At 42.6% G+C, this 21,616-nt stretch overlaps 2 protein-coding genes across 20 annotated transcripts in view; one reads left to right on the top strand and one right to left on the bottom strand.

The window, feature by feature from the left end:
* Positions 1 to 10,363, bottom strand: part of NCOR1 (nuclear receptor corepressor 1) — a 119,116-nt gene extending 108,753 nt beyond the window's left edge. For 9 of the 18 annotated variants that reach the window (XM_055407365.2, XM_055407369.2, XM_088828927.1 and 6 more), the window contains exon 1: positions 9,638 to 9,839. The gene's annotated coding sequence lies outside the window, so the exon portion shown is untranslated. Of the gene's footprint in view, positions 1 to 9,637; positions 9,841 to 10,226 lie in introns of those variants that run through there. The other 9 variants (XM_055407359.2, XM_055407366.2, XM_055407368.2 and 6 more) reach the window with 3 other exon arrangements.
* A 217-nt stretch (positions 10,364 to 10,580) lies between these two features.
* PIGL (phosphatidylinositol glycan anchor biosynthesis class L) overlaps positions 10,581 to 21,616 on the top strand; it is a 49,523-nt gene continuing 38,487 nt past the window's right edge. For both annotated transcript variants that reach the window (XM_055407381.2, XM_055407380.2), the window contains exons 1-2: positions 10,581 to 10,940; positions 19,243 to 19,342. In XM_055407381.2, the coding sequence (XP_055263356.2) occupies positions 10,703 to 10,940; positions 19,243 to 19,342 (338 nt within the window). In that variant the 5' untranslated portion in view covers positions 10,581 to 10,702. The remainder of the gene's footprint in view (positions 10,941 to 19,242; positions 19,343 to 21,616) is intronic.

The following is a 21,616-nucleotide window of genomic DNA, read 5'->3' as shown; positions in this document are numbered from 1 at the left end:
TTTCACCAAAGCAGATAAAGGACCCTATAACGTACACAATTTAATTTTCTTTTAAAGGATCTAATAATACTTTCTGATACAAAAGTGTGGCAGAGAGGAATGACCTCTACGACACCACAGACGCCGATACTAAACTGAGGTAAATCAGGTATCACTGATTCTCACAAAGCAGCTCAGCTCAATCCAACTTCAAATGCACATTAGGCAAGGACGGACCCCTGGGGTACCCAACTGCCTCTGAGAAAGTCCATCTGAGCCTATCTCTGGTCTAGCCTCCAGGAGAGAAGACAGCTAGAAACCAACCCAGTGAGCTCTGTCATTGGTCTAAGATCAGAGTGGTGCCCAACCTAATGGGATTTCTCCTGTAAAATAATCTAGAACATTCTTCCCTCTAGGGAAAGGGGGGAAAGAAGCTACTCTAGGGGAACGCCATTAACATGGTGTTTTATTTTTGGCCTCTCTGACATAATGACATCTCACCTGGAAGACAGATGAAGGGGAGCTAAAGAAAAAGACCTTTTAGTTTAGACTACCCTACGCCCATTAAAGTAGGGCACTGAGAGGAACGCATTAATATGGGCATAATCATTTCATTAATCTTAGATTCCAGATGTTCAATAAATAATTTCTCAAATGAAAACAACACCACTACTCTATCCCTACCAAGGTGAGAAGGGAGAAGGTTCCCCAGACAGTGAGCGGCAGGAGACAGCACTGGGGAGCTGAGGACTCTGCCATGTGGCTGCACTGTACTGACCTAATTCTCTAAATTGACATTCACTCCTGCCATGAAAATGAATATATTTCAAAGTCAAAATGGACAACTATTTGCAACTCTCTCCTCCATTAACACAAAGAACAGAGGTTTGAGATCAGATGCTTTCACTTTAATTTTAGCTGCTTGACCACGATTAATCAAGAGAACTCTGAAGGAGAGTAATAAAGTGGCCACTTACCAAGTCTCTGTTGCATCGCAGGCAGAGCACTAGGAGTGGCGAGCATGCACTCACCTAAACCATGAGCTCCACGATTCTCCTGAGTGAAGCTCTGGCAAGGCTGAGAAGCTTCCCCGAGACAGTTTCCTATCTTAGGGTGATCGTAAAGATCACATTTTTTGCTGCCTCCCACTAAGAGAGGCTGTAAAGGTTATGAAGCAACACAAAACACGGCTAACAAACAGACACCTTCTAAAGTAGATACTAAAAAAAAGTAGGGTAAATGAAAAACTGACTTAAATGTGCTGCTGCTGCTGCTACTAAGTCGCTTCAGTCGTGTCCAACTCTGTGCGACCCCACAGACGGCAGCCCATCAGGCTCCCCCGTCCCTGGGATTCTCCAGGCAAGAACACTGGAGTAGGTTGCCATTTCCTTCTCCAATGCATGAAAGTGAAAAGTGAAAGTGAAGTCACTCAGTCGTATCGGACTCTTAGCGACCCCATGAACTGCAGCCTACCAGGCTCCTCCGTCTGTGGGATTTTCCAGGCAAGCGTACTGGAGTGGCTTGCCATTGCCTTCTCCGTAAATGTACTGAATTCTATAAAAAAAAAAAAATGCGAACAAAAAATAAACAAAACCAGAGACCTGTGAAGGTAGCAGCCATCTCCTTCTCCCACATGGCTCCCCACCTAACAGTTCTGTCTTAGCTCTTAACACATCCACTCCAACAACAAGTCCTACCCTTCCTTCATGCCCCCACCCATAGCCTCCCAAGCTTCTCCAGCCCCACTACCCCCAGTCTCATCTCTTGCTGCAGAAACTCCTAACCGGACTTCCCACTTCAACACTGTCTCCACTCAAAAAGCCAAATGTCAAAAAAAAAAAAGCTAAATATCTTTTAAACCATCAACCAGAACATATCACTCTCCTGCTCAAGACTCCTTGGGGGCTGCCATGCACTACAGATAGAACCAGAACTCCTCACAGTGGCCCAGGAGCCCCAGCTGACTGGCCTCTTCCTCCCTGAGTGCTCAGGAGGCTGCAACTCGAGCTTCCCTCCAGCCTCTCACTGGTGCCAGGCCCAGTCTTGCCTCAGCCTTCTGTCCTTCTGTACTCTCGGCCTGGAATGCTCTTCTTGGCTTGCTGTGGGGCCTAGGACTCCTCAAACTTAGGTCTCAGTTTCAAATGCCATCTTCTCAGAAAGGCCTATCCCAGCCACCCTCCAGTTACCCTTTTGTTCCTTTATAGGCTAATCATAATCTGAAATGCATTCATTTGTTTTACTTCCCCCACTAGAATATAAACTCTCTGCTTGATTCCTTACATTTGTTGGACAAAAGAAATAAGAAATGTGCAAACTTATTTGAAGGAAAATTTGAAAATGTACTGAAAAACTTAAGTCATTTGAATAACAGGATAGCAGCTATTCCTACAACTCCTATAACAGGAAGTACACAAAGTGTCAACTTTCCTAAAATTAGCGTAAGAACTCAATACTGCCAATCACTATTAATAAAAACCCCAGCAAGATTTCTTTTTGAACTTCACAGAATGATTCTAAAGTTCATCCAGAAGAATACACAGACCAGAATTGTCAAAGTCTGAAAAAAAAAAAAAAGAGCAATGAACAGATGACTAACCCTATCAGTATTAAAACTATAAAATAGTAATTTAAAGAATATCATAACATATAACAAGAGACCAAGAAAAAGTTCTAAGTAAATTTAGCAAACGATAAAAGGAACAAATCTAGTAACTGGGGCAAAGGCTGGATTATTCACCAAACGGTGCCGACACAACTGGTTATTTCAGGGAAAAAACATACACACCTCCTATCCCCCCCAAAATATATGTCTACCTCATTTCCTATACTAGAAATAAATTCCCAGATGGAGCCCAAAAATTCAAAGTTTTTTTTTTTAAAAAAAAGGAAAAGTGAAGAGAAAAAGAAATCTTAAAAAATTAAAATCTGAGGACTTTGTTTTAAAAATGCAGAAAGGTATCCAGTCAAGTCAAGACACATGCCTCTGTCACTTAGCTCTCCTTCCTACAACAACCAACAATACCAGTGTCCTGGGTTTTCTTTCATAAACATTCTATGATATAAAAGCAAATATGTATCCATTAGTTTTCCTCTTTAAAACAAGCAGTGCCATACTAGACTTAATACTCCTCACTTTGCTTCTTCAGTTTAATAGACGGATGAATATTTTAAATCTTAAGAGTGAGGAAGGTCTAAGTAGAGCATGAAACCCAGAAGTCGTATATAGACCAATAATGAAGACACTCGCCTTGTCCCAGTCTCTATGCTAAATGTTTTTACATTATCTCCATTTCATTCTACAAACAAGGAAATGAAGGCTTACAGAGGCTAAGTGATGTGCCCAAGGTCACAGAACCAGCACAATCCCAGCTGGTTGTACCTGACTACGGAATACTACAGATAACAAGACTTACTACACAATACTGCAGCGGGCTATACGTGACAACAGAATACTATAGTTAACAAACTACAGAATACTACAGATAATAATACTTACTACATAATACTGCAGCTGGCTATACCTGACTACAGAATACTACAGAAGGAAGGTTGGGGATAGGGGATGTGCACAAATATGAACATCCTAATATGTAAAGAACCGAAAACACGAGTAATCCAATCAAGAATAAAGGCAGATAATTTCTAAAAGAAATACAACCAACTCCCTCCATTTAAAAAATGTTCAACAACAATAGTGATTGGTAAAAGGCCAATAAGAATCACTTTTTTCCCCACTTCTTAAAATGACAAAGTGTTTTTAAACAGTCATTTTTAGGGCTGGTCAGGGTCTAGGGCATGCCATATATTGGGACAACATCCATCCAGAGCTACATTGTTCATCTAAACGCAACTCCACTTTACAAATTTATGCTACAAAGCTTATTTGCACGAATACGCACTCACACAAGTAATTCACTACAGCTTTGTTTTTCTGACAAAAGTGGCCATAAACTGATTAAACAAAGTGAAAGTGTTAGTCACTCAGTCGCGTCTGACTCCTTGTGACCCCACAGAGTATAGCCTGCCAGGCTCCTCTGTTGGTGGAATTCCCTAGGCAAGAATACTGCAGTGGATTGCCATTCCCTTCTCCAAGGGATCTTCCCAACCCAGACACTGAACCTGGGTCTCCAACATTGCAGGCAGATTCTTTACCATCTCAACCACAAGGGAAACTCACCTGTCTTCTTTCATAAGTGGAATACTATGTAGCTATTAATGACAACAGTAGCTCTAAAAACATCAACTAGGAACAACAGAAGAACATATTAAGGTCTCATAATACATACACATTACATTACAATGTAGAACATTACATACACATGGGGGAAAAACCTGAAAGGATACACATCACTTGGCATATTATGTCTAGGAAGTGATGCTTTCATTTTCTTTATATCTTAAAACTTCCATGTTGAACTTCTGTAAAAATAATGCATTGCTTATAATAAACAGAAAAGACTTCAACATAACATATCCTCCTTCACTCATTAAAATGGTTCTGTGTAAACAGAGTGTAACTTCTCCTTCCATCCCTCCCCTCCTGCTCAGTTTATGCCCCACCCCCATTCACACACACAGACATTCACACACACAGACTACACACTCCCTACTTCTGGCTTATTTACACTGTGTGTATTTTAGGCTGTAACTCCTAGAAAGCACAAGCTTTGGTTTCATTTCAAATACATAAAAGTCACTGTTATTCGAAGCTGGATTAAAAGAACTTAATCAAAAGTAATACAAAATTAAATGTCTTTGAACAAAAGTTCAAAGTCATGATGATTACTACTTAAAACAAAAATTTCAAAATTATACAAATCCATATGCTGCTGTCAAGTGAAATGAACTGCCAAAAACAGACTACTGACTCTAAACCGTGCATGACAACAAAAATGTGAAAACAGCTTATCAGTTAAAGTATGGGAGGGAGGTGCAATCTATAACCATAAAGGTGACCCTCCTAACAAGTCAAATTTTCCTAGAAAAACATAACCTCAATTTATTCTGGTTTAATTTCGATTTATGTATAATTGAGTAATCTTTAACTCTTCTCTTCCTTCTATCTTGACTACTCTATTCAAAATTTTAATTTTTTACATAAAATTAATCAAGTAGTATTCTTTCAAAGAGATCCTTTCCAAGGGATTTTATAATAATCCTGTAAACCCACCATTCCTACTTCACATTTTTTCCCTAGAACCAAAACAACTCAAAAATTCCCTGCATATTTAACACATTTTTGTTCTAATATTATCTGGAAATACAAATAATCTGAGATGAACTAATTCCCCACTTACTTTCTCTTTCTCCCAAGAATCCAAGTACACAGAGAGAAAATTTTTTTAAGAAATGCTTTAATAATAATTCACTGATAACACATGTTTTACCTGACACCAGTGAGTTTCTGTTTATTAATTTCCAAAACTATTCTATTCATCATCAAGTTCCCACATGTGTATATCCACCAGCTTCTACAGCTGCACCAAGTAACTCTAGGCTCCTTCTTAAGGATTCAGCAGATTCCCACTACACCTTTCCCAAGGTGTTCTGGGAGTTATTCTGGGAGCAGGGGCAGAAGAAGGATCAAAAAATGAGTGAGACAGACATGTCCACAAGGGGCTTATGGTATACTCTACTGGGGATTAAATGGACATGTATACAAGTAACTATGATGTTATAACAGAGGTATAAGTAAAGTATTAAGAATTTTCAGACCAAAAAAAGTCCTCTTCAGACAACAGGGAGGAGCAAGGAGACTTCCTGGATGAAGTGGTACGTGATAAAAACTTCTCAAAAAATCAGCAATATATAGATTTGGTAGTTTGGAAGTGTAAGGTAGGGAAACAGCATTCTGGAAAAAGCACAGAATGGGAAAAAACAACCCTTCTTAATGCAACCCAAAATAGGCATATTATTTAACAGCCCAAATGGAATTTAAAACACACACACACACACACACATCATGCTTCAGTATTCATGTGAGGACATTTGTTTAAAAAGAAAACTATGCCTTTTCCTTTAAAATAAATTTTATGGCATGAGTACCTATAGAAAACTAACATTATATATGAAGCTTTTCAACAAAGTAGCAGTTTGAAAGTGAAGCAAGCAATAACTGATACATAACCTATCAAACTGTGTCTCTAAACCACTGGCATAATAAAATTTCCATCACTGTAACACTTGAATTTCATGAAATGTCAGTAGGGACAGATAACCTTAAAGGCATTTTTGTTTAAGAAGATATTCATCCTAACAGATTAAAAATGAAACTAATAATTCCCACTGATCATATTACTGATATAGATCAATACCAATTTTTTTTCTAACTATATTTTCACTGCAGAAATGTACAGTTAAGGAGGTATATTACTGAACTCAAATTCAATATCTCAGCTGAGTGACTGACTGCTCACTCCCCAGCCCACCCCCTAATTTTTGTTTTCAGTTGTGTCAACCGTCACACTGAATCATCCCCTGATGATACAGTGTGACAGCAGGAGCTACTCTGGACAGTCGAGGACTGGATTCTACTCCTGGCCAATAGCAACAGTTCAGGCCAGATCTGTTTGATTCACTGACCTTCAGTATACTCACCAGTAAAACACAACTGGTTAACCTAATGACTCTATATGTTCTATAATTCTATAAATAATGAGCATTTTGTTTTAACCAACTTGGATTTGTCTTTGAGATTACTATTAAGCGACAGTACCAGCAGCACACATAAAGAGTCAACCTGAAGAACTCCCCCCCCAACACTCATGGCTTTGCATGCTCTCATTTTCACATGCAAAGAGGAACTCCCCTTCCCGCCAAAAAAGTATGTTGTATCTGAAAACAAGTAATATCCAAGTAATATTTTGACCACACAAGCTTCTGGGATAGAAAAAATGGTAGAAGAGTAAAAATATTCAAGGAAAACCACCACCACAGGAATACCAAAATAAAAAACAGATGCTCTACATACAGTTATTGCTACATGACAGAAGCTCTGGTAGCTTTTCAATACTCCTTAAGAAGTTCTGAGAGAAAAACAATGCTTTCTTAACCTTCTCTCTGAATGTACTTTTGCATCCTGAAACCTGAACAGGACAAAGTATCAGACAATCTACAGACTGAGTTCTTTGTGCATATAACTGATTGGGTCAACTTTATACTTTTATAGCACTTAGTAACACGCCCTGAACATGAGGCACACCACATCAGCTGAACAAGTGAATGAACTACACACCACAAGATAAGTCCATACATAATAAATTCTGACCAACCTTTACTACTACTTTGTACCGCGTTCGAGTAAAACCCAATATCTGAAGTAAATGAACACATGGAAATAACTAAGTATTTGAGATCTCTATCATCCTCAAACATGAGTTAAGACTCTGAAATTTCAATTAAGACAGATTACAAAATACAATTAAAACTGAGTAACAAATACACAATCAACTGAGTAAGAAATAGCTTGACATTAACCTACATCAATCCCTGGCTTATTTAAAAGCCTCTACTATCTCCCGAAGATAGAAATGGCAAAACAAACTCTCCAATCCACACAATTTAGAAGGAAAAAAAGTTTAGAAAAACTTGACTAATCTGTACTTACTTAGCCTTGGAACAAATTTTACTTAATTAAATTCAAAGATAGTTAATTTTTAGCATTCTACGCTTTTTCAAAGAAATAGGTGGGCAGGCCAAATTCTTATGTTTTACTATATGATGATTAAGTCCAGCAAGACACCCAGTTAAAAATAAGTCATTCCACAGCTACATAGATCTGTGACAGCAGATCAGCAGGTATACTCCATAAATTGTAAGTTGTAACTGTGAACACAATTTTCTAATTAGAATACAATGTTCATCCACTCAATAAACATTTGCTGTGTCAATACCCTCTGGCAGTGCCTTAAAGTCAAAGAAGGGCTTCTCCTGTCCTCAAGAGGAGATAAGACAAGTAGGTACCTAAATGCAAGGCAGAAAGAATAAATGCCGTGAGAGATGCGCAGATAAAGCATTTCAGAAATGAAGAGGGAGCTGTTACTTTCACACAGAAATAAAACCTTTTTGATCTCTGTAAAGCAATTTCACAACTATTATTAACTCTCCTAGGCTCACAACAGCAACCTAGGAGAGCGGATATTTTCCTACTAGCATAGATGAGGAAACTGAAGCAGAGAAAGGTTGATCCTGTTCCAAAATGACACATAGTTAAAGGACTCTTTGTATTATATTTTCTCTGAGGGAGGAGTTCAACATATGGCAAGTCTTTTGTAAAAGGAAAGAGTATTTTCGTATTGCAAGTAATCATATCCTTATGTATGTATGTGCATATTATTTATACACATGTGTGTGTTAACCCTGATTTCCATTAACAGGTGTGCTTAAAGCACAGCAAAGCAAATGTGTACTATAAATATTAAAACAAACTTCCACTGGATTTTAACAGAATGAGCAAATAAAAACAGTACTTCTGCAACGACTTGTAAAATAAATAAGATTTCTTCCGTAATTTTTACCCATGTCTAAATAATATTCTAAAATTGGTCTGCTCCTGAGACCAGGCACGTTGGTTCTGCCAATAATTATCTTTAAGGATATATCACATTTTCGAAAACTATTAAAAATTAAATAATGCCATCAACTCTTCAGCTATCCAAGGGAGAGTCACGTGTGACGCATCAGCAGCAGCTATTGATCAAGACACGCTGAACGAATGAATGAATGATTTGCAGGCATTTTAAAATCCCTGGCCTGTTGCTCTTTACGCAACGTTCAGCCTCCCATCACTGCCTCACCAGGGTGCACGCAAGGAATGTAAATTTCAATACAATTAGGATCTAATTAAGGAAGCAAATCTAATGCAGGTGAAAATACTAATCCCAAAGATTAGAATTACCCACACCGCCACACCAAGGTTAACTCTGTAGAAGCGGGACTGGAGCCCGCAACGTCGGTGAAAAGAAAACTGACACTTCCTGAGCAAATACTTTTACTCAATATCACTTATGCCCCCTCACACCTTTAATATACGACTATACCCCTAATCGGGTTAATTCGAAGAATTCTGTCTCCTCGCCACTAAGATTGACTTCTCAATGATAGTTTCTCGAATCCCTCTTCCCCCCAAAAAAGAATACACGTTAAACAGCCACAATAAAAGCCAGAAGGTACCGGGTTCCCATCTCCGTCGTCTCCCCCGCCCTCCCTTCGCCATTACACCCCAAGCGGTTTGGTCGCAAAGGTGAACTAGTTTGCTCTTCACGCACTTGTCCACCGCTGTCACCCGCCCTGACCCCTTGCACACTCGCGAGCGGCCACCAACTCCGCCCCGGAGGGAGCGCGGGCCGCCACCTGCGCCGGCCCCACCCGCCGCCCCGGCCCGCGCCGCCTCGGGCCCCGCAGCCCCCTCCCCGCAGGACACCCCGGGCGCCCCGGCCCATTCTTCCTCCAAACTCCAGCAGCCTCCCCCACTCGCCCGGCCCCGCTCCCCGTCGCGCCCCGCTCGCCCGGCCGCTGAGGGCACGAAGCCCGTGGCTGGGCGGGTACCGAGACGCTGGCCCCGCGACGCCCCTCGCCGGCCGGGAAGGCGCCCCGGCGGCGGGCGGCCCCGGGTGAGCGGCGGCCCGGAGGCCGGGCTGCGGGCGCCAGGCCTACTCACCGGGAGCGGGCGGAGCTCGGCGGCCGGCGCGGCCCCGGGCCTGAGGGGAAGGACGCAGCCCCGCGCGCGGCCCTGCCCGGACCCTGGTCGACGCGGCGAGCCGGGCGCTCACTCCAGCCGCCGCCGCCGTCGCCGCCGCTGCTGCTTCGCCACCTCGGCCGCCATCTTGACTCAACCCCTCTCCTCCCCCCCGGCCCGGCGACCGCGGCTGAGGCGGCTCCGGCGCCGGCTCCTCCTCCTTCCGGAGGCTGGCAGGCCGACTCCCTCCGCTGGCCGAGCTTCCCGGGTTGCCCGTGTCCAGCGCCCTGGCATCCCGCCTCGGTCCGACGGCGGCGGCCCCAGCGCGGAGCCATCGCGCCCGGGCCTCCTCGCGGGCGTGGGAGAGAGAAGAACGCGGGCCTTCGAGCCAGGGCTGCCGGGGTCGCGCGGCCACCAGCCCGTTGCTTCCCGGGCTCGGGCTGCGTTCGCAGCGGGCCTCCCTGAGACACCGCGCGCGACCGACCCGCCCGTGATGCCAGCCCGCCCTCCGAGGATCCCGGGACCCCGCGCCCGCCAAGTACGCTCAGCCTCATGCTCCCAAGGAACTGACCGGACGGGCCTCGCCACCGCATACGGTTCCTTTAGAGAAGCCGCCACTCCACATCCCACAGTTAGGGAGGAGAAACACAGTCGGTGTCCACCCGGATAGTTACGAGAAAGCCCGAGTTTTAAGAAACGAGTGATAAAAAGATGACGTGAAGAGAACTCGCACTCAAGAGGTTGGGGGTTCTTTTCAGACGCTTCCCCTTAAGTACTGTGTGGACGGCAAGGGGGTCGCTCAGCCCTAAAGCCGAGCGGGCACGAGAGCTCGTAAAGGCCGCTTAAAGTAGCGAGAGCCCACGAAGAGGGCCTGGGAGGCGTCCGTGTCCGAGCACACAGCCCGACGCTTAAAGCCTCCGGCCGTTGGAGAGGCCGGCGGGACGGACTTACACTCGGAACGGGGTTTCCGCGAGCTCGGTTTTCCCGCCGGAGTCAGCCCGGCAGCAGCCTGCCGGTCTGCGCAGGCGCAGTTTCTCCTCTTGGGGCATGGAAGTGGCGGCGCCGCTTCTGTGTCTGGTGGCGGCTGTCCTGGTATGGGGCGTCCTCTGGGTTTGGGGCTCCTGGGAGCGAGTGACAAGGCCGGAGCAGGCTGGCCTGCCTGGAGGCGGAAGCCGGACACTTCTGGTGACGGCGCACCCCGACGATGAAGCCATGTTCTTTGCTCCCACTATTCTAGGCTTGGCCCGCCTGCGGCACCAGGTGTTCTTGCTCTGCTTCTCCGCAGGTAGGAGGCTGTAGGCGGGGCGCGGGGACTCGGGGCGGCGGAGATAATTCAGGCGCCGGCCTGTTTCAGTCAGCTTCTTACCGAAGAGGTTTCTGTCGTAGGCGCCAGGCGAATGAACACAATGAAGGACCCTTCCCTGGGGCGAGAATCCTTGATCCCAGACCGGGTCGGCTTCCCGGGGTCGGGGCACGTGGGCCGCGTGTGAGCCAGGCTCCCTGGTACCGCGATTGGAGAGCACGAGAGAACTGCTCCGATTTGCTTCCGATAAATACCTACATCTGCTCTGGGAACTGTGGCTGTAATCAGTATTCTGTGGAACCTTTTCATTCACTGGAGGGCCAAGAATAACGACCAGACAGAATCTCGGCCGTGTCATGACTGCTCAATTCTTCATTCTGTGCTAGAAACATGTACATGTCAAACCAAGGGGAGGGCCCATTAGACTAGAAAGTAACCTTACAGGTCGTTTTAGCGTTCAGCTACACCCAGCTTTCACTGAAGGGACCTTTCAAAGAATAAATCCTCCTTTACTGTACAGAAAAGATGGGATGAGAAAACAGAAATTGACCATTATGCTGGATTATGGTGATAATGTCACAGCTGTGTAAATGAAATTACTAAACTGTACATATGCAGTGGGTGAATTTGACGGTATGTAAAAACCATACCTCAATAAAGCTGGTTGTAACATGTCCAGTGAGTTCTTCCCATTTGGTTGTGTTTCATACCAGTTCTTTTTCTATACAAATTTTTCTCAGTAAGCGTGTTTTATACGATTTGTCACAGAATATTACTTTGTCATTAATTTCTTAAATATTTATTAAAACCTTACGTGTACTAATCACTATTAAAATAGGCAGGGAACTTCCCTGGCAGTCCAGTGGTTAAGACTACAGGCTGCCAATGTAGGGGGTGCCTGTTCCATCTCTGGTCAAGGAGCTCAGGTCCCACATGCCAAACAGCACAGCCAAGAGATTAAATAATAATAATAAATGGCCAAAATCCAGAACACTAACATCACTAAACGCTGGTGAGGATGTGGAGCAAAGGCATTCTCATTCACTGTTGATGGGAACACAAAATGGTGCCGTCACTTTGTAAGGAAGTCAGTTTGGTAATCTCTTCCAAACCTAAACATACACTTATCAGCAATAACCCTCCTTGGTATTTATCCAAAGAAAGTGAAAACATGTTCACCCAAAAACCTACACCCAGATGTTTAAGGCAGCTTTATTTGTAATTGCCAAAACGTGAAAGCAACCAAGGTGTCCTTCAGTAGGTGTGTGGATAAACTGTGGTCCATTCAGACAGTGGAATATTAGAGCTAAAAAGACATGAGCTGTCAAGTCATGAAAAGAAGGACTCTTACATGCATATTACTAAGTGAAAGATGCCAATCTGAAAAGGCTTTGTGCTGTATGACTCCACCTACGTGACAATCAAGAAAAGGCAAAACTATGGAGACAGTAAAAAGTGGGGATCAGGGGCTGGGATGGGAGAAAGGATGTATAGACAGAGCACAGAGGATTCTTAGGGCAGCGAAAATACTCTGATACTGTAATGATGGATACATGTCATTATATGCATGCTCATTCACTAAATCGTATCTGACTCTTTGCAACCCCAGGGACTGTGGCCCGACAGGCTCTTTGGTCCGTGGGATCTTCCAGGCAAGAATACTGGAGTGGGTTGTCATACTTTTCTCCAAACCCACAGACTGTACAAGACCAGGAGTGAACCTAATGGAAAGTGTGGATTTCGGGTAATGATGGTGTGTCAGTGGAGGTTCACCAGTTATAACAAATGTACCATCCAGTGGGAGATGCTGATAACTGGGAGGCTGTGGACATGTGGAGCAAGGAGTCTATGGGAACTCGCTGTATCTTACCTTCAAGTTTGCCGTGAGCCTAAAACTCCTCTTAAAAAAGTCTTGACTAAAAATAAAATTTTTTTTCATTAAAAAAGGTCTATCTGTTAGGACATATACTCTGCCCTGGGAATAAAACTGAAAATGAGTTAGGTAATGAACACATCCTTCTGAAACTTGTACTTTAAACATTTATCCATATTAATTAGAACTAGGTATGCTGCTGCTGCTGCTAAGTCACTTCAGTCGTGTCCAACTCTGTGTGACCATATAGACGGAAGCCCACCAGGCTCCCCCGTCCCTGGGATTCTCCAGGCAAGAACACTGGAGTAGGCTGCCATTTCCTTCTCCAATGTGTGAAAGTGAAAAGTGAAAGTGAAGTCGCTTAGTCGTGTCCGACCCTTAGCGACCCCACGGACTGCAGCCTACCAGGCTCCTCCACCCATGGGATTTTCTAGGCAAGAGTACTGGAGTGGCTTGCCATTGCCTTCTCCGAAAACTAGGTATATAGCCTTTTAAATGGTTTCACAGGGATAAACTTTAATTTAGTTTGTTGTTGTTTAGTCGCTAAGTCGTGACCAACTCTTTTGCAACCCCATGGACTGTAGCCCACCAGGCTCCTCAGTCCATGTGATTTCCCAGGCAAGGATACTGGAATGGGTTGCCATTTCCTTCTCCAGGGGATCTTCCCAACCCAGAGATAAAGCCCGCGTCTCCGGCATTGAACCACCAGGGAAGCCTTTTAGTCATCCCTTCAATTCAGTTTAGTCACTCAGTCGTGTCCGACTCTTTGCGACCCCTTGGAATGCAGCACGCCAGGCTTCCCTGTGCATCACGAACTCCTGGAGCTTACTCAAACTCATGTCCATCGAGTCAGTGATGCCATCCAACCATCTCATCCTCTGTCGTCCCCTTCTGCCTTCATCAGGGTCTTTTCCAATGAGTCAGTTCTTCATATCAGATGGTCTAAGTATTGGAGTTTCAGCTTCAGCATCAGTCCTTCCAATGAATATTAAGGACTGATTTCCTTTAGGATTGACTGGTTGGATCCCTTTACAGTCCAAGGGACTCTCAAGAGTTTTCTCCAACACTAACACCACAGTTCAAAAGCATCAATTCTTCGGTGCTCAGCTTTCTTTATGGTCCAACTCACATCCATACCTGACTACTAGAAAAACCGTAGCTTTGACTAGGCAGACCTTTGTTGGCAAAGTAATGTCGCTGCTTTTTAATATACTGTCTAGGTTGGTCATAGCTTTTCTTCCAAGGAGCAAGCGTCTTCTAATTTCATGGCTTTGGTCACCATCTGCAGTAATTTTGGAGCCCAGGAAAATAAAGTCTGTCAACTGTTTCCATTGTTTCCTATCTATTTGCCATGAAGTGATGAGATGCCATGATCTTATTTTTCTGAATGTTGAGCTTTAAGCAAATTTTTTCACTCTCCTCTTTCACTTTCATCAAGAGGCTCTTTAATTCTTCACTTTCTGCCATAAGGGTAGTGTCATAGGCATATCTGAGGTTGTTGACATTTCTCCTGGCAATCCTGACCCCAGCTTGTGCTTCATCCAGCCCGGCATTTCACATGATGGACTCTGCATATAAATTAAATATGCAGGGTAACAATGTACAACCTTGATGTACTCCTTTCCCAATTTGGAACCAGTCTGTTGTTCCATGTCCAGTTCTAACTGTTGCTTCTTGTCCTTCATATAGATTTCTCAGGAGGCAGGTCAGGTGGTCTGGTATTCGATTCTCTTTAAGAATTTTCCAGTTTGTTGTGATCCACACAGTCAAAGGCTTTGGCATAGTCAATAAAGCAGAAGTAGATGTTTTTCTGGAACTCTTTTGCTTTTTCGATGATCCTGCGGATGTTGGCAATTTCATCTCCGGTTCCTTATTATTGTATGTATATTTAGAAGTTGCCCCCCCAGTTTATCTCTATTACAGATAACCTCTTTATGTATACTTCTTGCTTTGATTAACATTTTTTCCCCTCAAAAAAAATTTTTATTGGCAGTAAGATTAAACTGTTTTTCATATATAATGAGAATTTCAATCTAAGCACTTTTCTCAGTTTGTTCTATTAAAAATATTAATTGCAAGTAGATGCAAGTAATGGTCTCTTTTTTTTTTGCTTTTAATTTTATGTTTTTATCAACTATGGAAATCAAATTAATATAAGCAAAATTTATTTTGAGATGGTTGAATTTTATTTACAAAGTATTACAGATACAGGGGATTCTTTACTAAATTTCTTGTTTTCTAGTAGGTTGAGGCCAGAAATCAAAATTTTTTCAAGTGAAAAAATATAAGACCTACCAGACTCTTGACACATACTGATACATCAGTGTCTGTATTGTTGTGTTTCATTGTTTCCTCTGAATCTAACTTTCTTTGTAATTTTTAAAATTACTTTTAAAATCCCCAACTCATTGAAAAAAAATGTATGGATTAAACATTAGCCACCTTCCTGATTTATTCTAACCTGAAAAGCAGGAAGTTGGTAACTTGTTATATAACATAATGAAAGCTGTAACTGCATGACAGAGAAAATACTGTGGACCCAAAATGGGGAAAAGCATGAATTTTCTTTTCACAGAGTCGGATTAAGGAAACTTTGAAAAGCTTTTATTTTGAGCTGGTCTTTTAAAATAGGAGGTTCACAGGAAATAGGGCAAGTCATTCAGGGCAGTCATTCAGAGAAATAGTAAAAACATAAGTAAGTCTGGGACTCATTTGAATGATTCATTCTAACTACATCTCCAGTTCTAAGGGGTAGGGAGAAGCAGGGAAAAAAATGTATCTTATTAGTGGCTCATATAATCCTCTCAGCAATCCTGTGATAGGCATTAAAAACACAAAATGGTACACATGTATATAATTTGTCCCCTCTCCCCTTTTTTTAACTATGGAAACTAAATCACAAAAAAGTAAGTTAACCAAAGTTCAAAGCTAGGATGTGGAGGAACCAGAACCCTGTGGGTCTTTCCAGTTCTGAGCCATTACACCCAGTCTGCCTCACACATCTTGTTGCTGTGACAGTTAAGGAATAACTCATTTGATTCCCAGTGTATGTTCCAAGAAATACCAGTTCATCAAGCTGCTATTTTAAAAAGTTAATAACTTGACCTGACAAGTTTAGGGAACTTAATCAGATATGCTATCCCCAGCCCCCCGCTTTAAAGCTGTATAGTCCTTGTTAGACTGTCAACATCTCAGTGAAGTCTTGCTATAAAAAATCCTATTTAGTATTTAGTCCAGCATTTCTCCAGTTTATATAACCACTGAGGTGTGTGTGTTTGTGTGCTTAAGTCTCATTTGACTCCTTGAGGCACCACGGACTGTAGCCCCCTCAGGCTCCTCTCTCCATGCAATTCACGCAAGAATACTGGAGTGGGTTGCTATGTCCTCCTCCAGGGGACCTTCCCAACCACGTCTCTGTGTCTCCCTCATTGGCAGGGGGATCTTTTATCACTAGCGCCATCTGGGAAGCCCAACCACTGAGATATCTGTTCATATACAAATGGGAGAAAGCCACAGTAGATAGTAGGGTGTTGTAAAATACATTTGGTGGAGAATTAGCACAGACAGTTCTGTATTTTAGAAAGCTCGTTCCAGTGGCATATGGAGGACAGTTTGGAGGGAAAGACTGGTTCTCCCAGTCAGGAAGTGGAGCCTATTTCTCTCCTTGAACCTGGATATGGCTTGTGACACCCTACTGTCTACTGATAGGGTGCACTGTTCTGAAGGGTCACAGCCACTTACTCCACCGAAGTCCTTGTGTGTTTATCGGACCTAGTGAAAACACCTCAAATGCTCTCTTACTTCAACTCCCTAACCCCTTCTATGTTCTTCAGTTCAAACATAAAGCAATAAAACTAGCTCTCCAAGCAGTTTCTCATGACCAATAATCAGAGTCTAATGTGTTCGGCTTCAGACTTTAGGAATCGCATCACTAGTGTAAGTTAGGCTCTTAGTACCGAAGATAAGTAACCTTGAGACAAAATGGGAGAGGGGAACCTAAAATATGATGACCATCACAAAATTGACAATTTCTCTCTGACTCAAAAATTTGTGATGAGTACAGTACAAAATGAAGTTGTTGTCTGGAGTCTCTTGGGGGTTTGTCCTTCTGTCGGATATAACATAGCAACTGTCTCCTATCTGGGTTCAAAGAGTTCAAAACTCGCCCTAGAGGAACCCCTGCAGCAGTGGAAAGGTTTCACTTGGGAGTTTCTGAGTTTTCTGGAACAGTAAGCAGAGCCACTCTCCACTTGGGGCCTCATGAGTACCTGCAGGGTGCTGACACCAGGACTGAGACCGAGGCTTTTAAGGTCAAAGACATTTAGGATTTAATCATTATATCCCAGAGGAGAACTCATCCTTCTGAGCAGAACACTGGAAACGATTACTTGCCAGGGAAAAATAGCAGAAGGCATACCTGTGGCTGATTCACATTGATGTATGGCAGAAACCAGTGCAATATTGTAAAGCAGTTATCCTCCAATTAAAAAAAAATAGCAGAAGGCTTCCCAGAGGGATTGGCATTTGATCAGGATGATTACGGTGGATTGTAATTCAGAGGGAAAGGAGAGGAAAAAGGAGAATGTAAAAAGTCAAGGTAAAGGGAGATTAACTCTGAGAACCAAACCAGGTGGATGTGTATTATCACATAATCTTCAGGAAAGCCTCAGGAGAAGACCATCGTCCCCACTTCACAGCTGGAGAAACCAATGGCTCAGGCAAGTTAACTAACACAAAGCACATATGCAATTATCTGCTTGAGAGTTGGATTGAGGCGTGTAGCAGCCAGACAACTGCTCATAAGTACAGTTTGTGTGCTTAGCCGCTCAGTCGAGTCTGAGTCTGTGACCCCATGGACTATATCCCACCAGACTGCTTGGTTCATGGGATTCCACAGGCAAGAATACTGGAATGGGTATTCCCTTCTCCAGGGTGTCTTCCAGACTCAGGCAGATGTGTTCTTTACCACTGAGCCACCAGGGAAGCCCGAAATGCAATTTAAGTGGTACCAAAATGTCACTGTAATTTATTTGTAAGGATACAGAGCAGTTACTTACCAGAACTGATATTGGGAAGTATAGTGTATGTGTCGGGAAAATAAAGAATTCATGAGCTATTTAAGGTGCTGATGTGGTCCAGATCCCCAGAGGCATGCTGAAATAGTGGTTACCAAACTCCAAAGGAGGATATTTTCCTAAAATACTCAGGAGTGGCAGCCTCTTTAAGTGTTTAACAGATATTTGAAGACTATCAATTTAAAAGGGCCCAAATGACATATACCCAGACATCACTAATTCAAAAAAATACATGCTAGGAAAGATCGAAGGCAGGAAGAGACGGGGATGACGGAGGATGAGATGGTTGGATGGCATCACTGACTTGATGGACATGAGTTTAAGTAAGCTCCGGGAGCTGGTGATGGACAGGGAAGTCTGGCATGCTGCAATCCATGGGGTTGCAGTCGGACATGACTGAACTGAACTGAACGTGCACACCTATGGTCATAGCAGCACTAGTCACAATAGCCAAGATGTGGAAACAACCTAAATGACCCACAGAGGACTGGATAAAGACAATGTGGGAAATATATACAATGGAAGTTACCCATAGAAAAGAATGAAAAATGCCATTTACAGCATCATGGCTGGACCTAGAGATTATCATACTAAATGAAGTAAATCAGAGAAAGACAAATACCACATGAAATTACTTATATGAGGAATCTGAAATATGGCACAAATGAATCTATCTATAAAACAGAAATATAGAGACGTAAAGAATAGACTTGTGGTTGCCAAGGAGGAAGGAGTTGGGGGATGGAAGGACTAGGAGTTTGGGGATTTACTAGAGGTAAACTATTACATACAGGATGGATAAACAACAAGGTCCTACTGTATAGCAGAGGGAACTGTATTCAGTATCCTGTGATAAACCATGTTGGAGAAGAATATAAAAAAGAGAATGTATATGTGTATAACTGGGTCACTTCGCTGTACAGCACAACATTGTAAATCAGTTATACTTCAATTTAAAAAATAAGATTAAATAATAGAGAGGCCCCAAAGAATAGTGTGTCTGGATACCCTACTTGTTCTGAGTGATTACAGAAGAGTCAGTCCTGAATCTGCTAACTGCAGAGCCAGTACGCAAAGCCTGTAGCGTGCAACTGAAACACGGACTGGCAGGCAGATAGACATATGGACAGACAGAGATGGAGAGGAATTCAGTGGTGATTATAAAGATTGTGCTTCACAGGTGTGTCTGACAGTAACCCTAGTGTTGTGTTTCTCCAACTCCTTATCACAACCACAAAATTTTCAGATAGTTTAAATCCTTTAGGGAACAAGATGAGAATGAGTGGACAATAGATCTCCACTGATAAATCGACCATCATGTATTTGTTATCCTCAGGAAATTACTACAATCAAGGGGAGATCCGTAAGAAGGAACTCTTGCAGAGCTGTGATGTTCTGGGGATTCCCCGCTCCAACGTAATGATTATTGAAAACAGGTAAATTTATCTTTTAACAATGTGGAAATTCAGTGGCAATAAATACACAGTGATACACTCAAAAGACAAAAAAACTCATGTGGGTGTAAGAACATTCTTATTTGAGAAGTCACCCGAAAATAGTTTCACATTTGTTTTCAAGTGACAGTGTAATGCAAATGAATTTTTTCAGCTTCTGTTCAGATTTTGTCTTAAGATAGCTACTTTTTTAATCTTTCAAAAAAAAATTATAAAATATGTCAGAAGTGTAAAGAACAGTATTATGAACCCTCACTTGCCTGCTGTCTAAGGCCAATAATTATCAAGCCTTTGCTATGCGTGCGTCTATCCCCATATAATATAATATCTTTTGTGTGTGAAGTTTTAGGGGTTATTTTGCAGTTATAACTTAGCAGTGTTTTTTCTTTTTATTGGAGTATAGTTGATTTACAATGTTGTAGTTAGTTTCTGCTGCATGGCAAAGTGAATCTGTTATACATATACACATATCCACTCTTTTTTCAGATTCTTTGCCTATATAGTCCATTACAGAGTACTGAGCAGAGTGCCCTGTGCTGAACAATAGGTCCTTATGTATTTTTATATAATGGTGTGTATATGTCAATCCCAGTCTCCCAATTTTTTCCTCCCATGTATGAAGTATTTTAAAGAAAACCCAACCATCAGGTTATTCTACCTTATGTACTTAGGGATAGATCTCTTAAGAAGATAGACTTTTTTTCATGCAGCCACAACGTCATTAGCAACCCATCAAACAAAATTGATAGTAATGGCAATCCCTTGGTTTGTCAAATGCCCAGTCCATTCTGAGCTGCTCTGAGTAGCTCGAAAGTGTCTTTTCACAGTTGGTTTGCTCAACTCAGGATATAAACAAAGTGCACACATTATAGCTGGTTGATATGCTTCATGTCCCTTCCCCCTCCCAATGTCATTGATTGTTGAAAAAACCGAGTCAGTCGTCATGTAGAAAGACTTGTCTGTCTGCTTCCTCATGGTATTGCCTCAGTGGTTGTTTTATCCCCTGTATTTCTTGCAAACTGGAAATGAGCACTAACTTTCATGACCAGAAGCTATACCATGTCCTCCCTGTTCCATCATTTCAGGAGACGTGTTCTGTCTCACTTTCAGTGATCCTACAATCAGTTGGTGAGTTTACGTGGTAATGGCCATTCCTTTTCATTGTAAAGACCCACATCAACCTTTCATGTAGTGCTTTCATGATTAGTAATCATTAATTAAGTAGAGATTGCAAAATGGTGAGTCTCTAAATATCTCCCAAGTTCCAAATATACCAGCTATAATTCTTCTATAAAGCAGAACTTTATCAACTGGGGCTATTTAGTTACCCTGATATATATAGTTTGACTCCAAACGACAGGCTAAAATGCTTCTTTCCCTTTTGTCGCCATTTTCAGGATAGGAGTTGATCCCCTACGTACCTGCACCAGTAACCAATTATTTATTGGTTTGTCGGATAGGGCAGGCAGGAACTTACATGTTCAGTTTTTCAGTTTAAATCATTATGCTCTTTGATACTGCAATCATCTCCCCTTTGGCCATTGAGCCTTTTCATGTTGGCGCATATGTCCTTTTGATAAGAAATTAAGAATCTGACTTAACTTATTATACTTTTTATATATCCGAAAGATCATGCAGCTTCAGCAACATCTCCTACTTGTAAGATGCTGCTCGTAAGAGGTGTGTCATAAATGTGTTAAAAATAAATAATTCCACAGCCAATCTGAAGATTAAAGGAACGCAAGTGTCTTAGTCTGCTCAGGCCACCATGGCAAAATACCAGAGTCTGGGCAGTTTAAACAACAGAAATGTATTTTTCTCTCACAATTCTGGAGGTTGAAAGTATAAAATCAAGGTGCAGCAGGGTTGATTTCTGGAGAGGGTTTCCTTCTTGGCATGCAGATGACCATCTTCTCCCTATCTGCTCACAAGCAGTGGGGAGAGGGAAGTTTCTCTTCCTCTTGTTACAAAGCCACCAGTCCTATAGGGTTGCTGCTGCTGCTGCTAAGTCGCTTCAGTCGTGTCCAACCCTGTGCGACCCCATAGACAGCAGACCACCTGGCTCCTCTGTCCTTGGGATTCTCCAGGAAAGAACACTGGAGTGGGTTGCCATTTCCTTCTCCAATGCATGAGAGTGAAAAATGAAAGTGAAATCGCTCAGTCGTGTCCAACTCTTCAGGACCCCACGGACTGTAGCCCACCAGGCTCCTCCATCCCTGGGATTTTCCAGGCAAGAGTACTGGAGTGGAGTGCCAT

Source organism: Moschus berezovskii, chromosome 20, assembly GCF_049115385.1.
Source record: "Moschus berezovskii isolate FMDL1 chromosome 20, NW_MosBer_1.0, whole genome shotgun sequence".
In the NCBI taxonomy this organism is placed as follows: domain Eukaryota; kingdom Metazoa; phylum Chordata; class Mammalia; order Artiodactyla; family Moschidae; genus Moschus; species Moschus berezovskii.
This window is presented reverse-complemented; position numbering and strand designations above follow the sequence as displayed.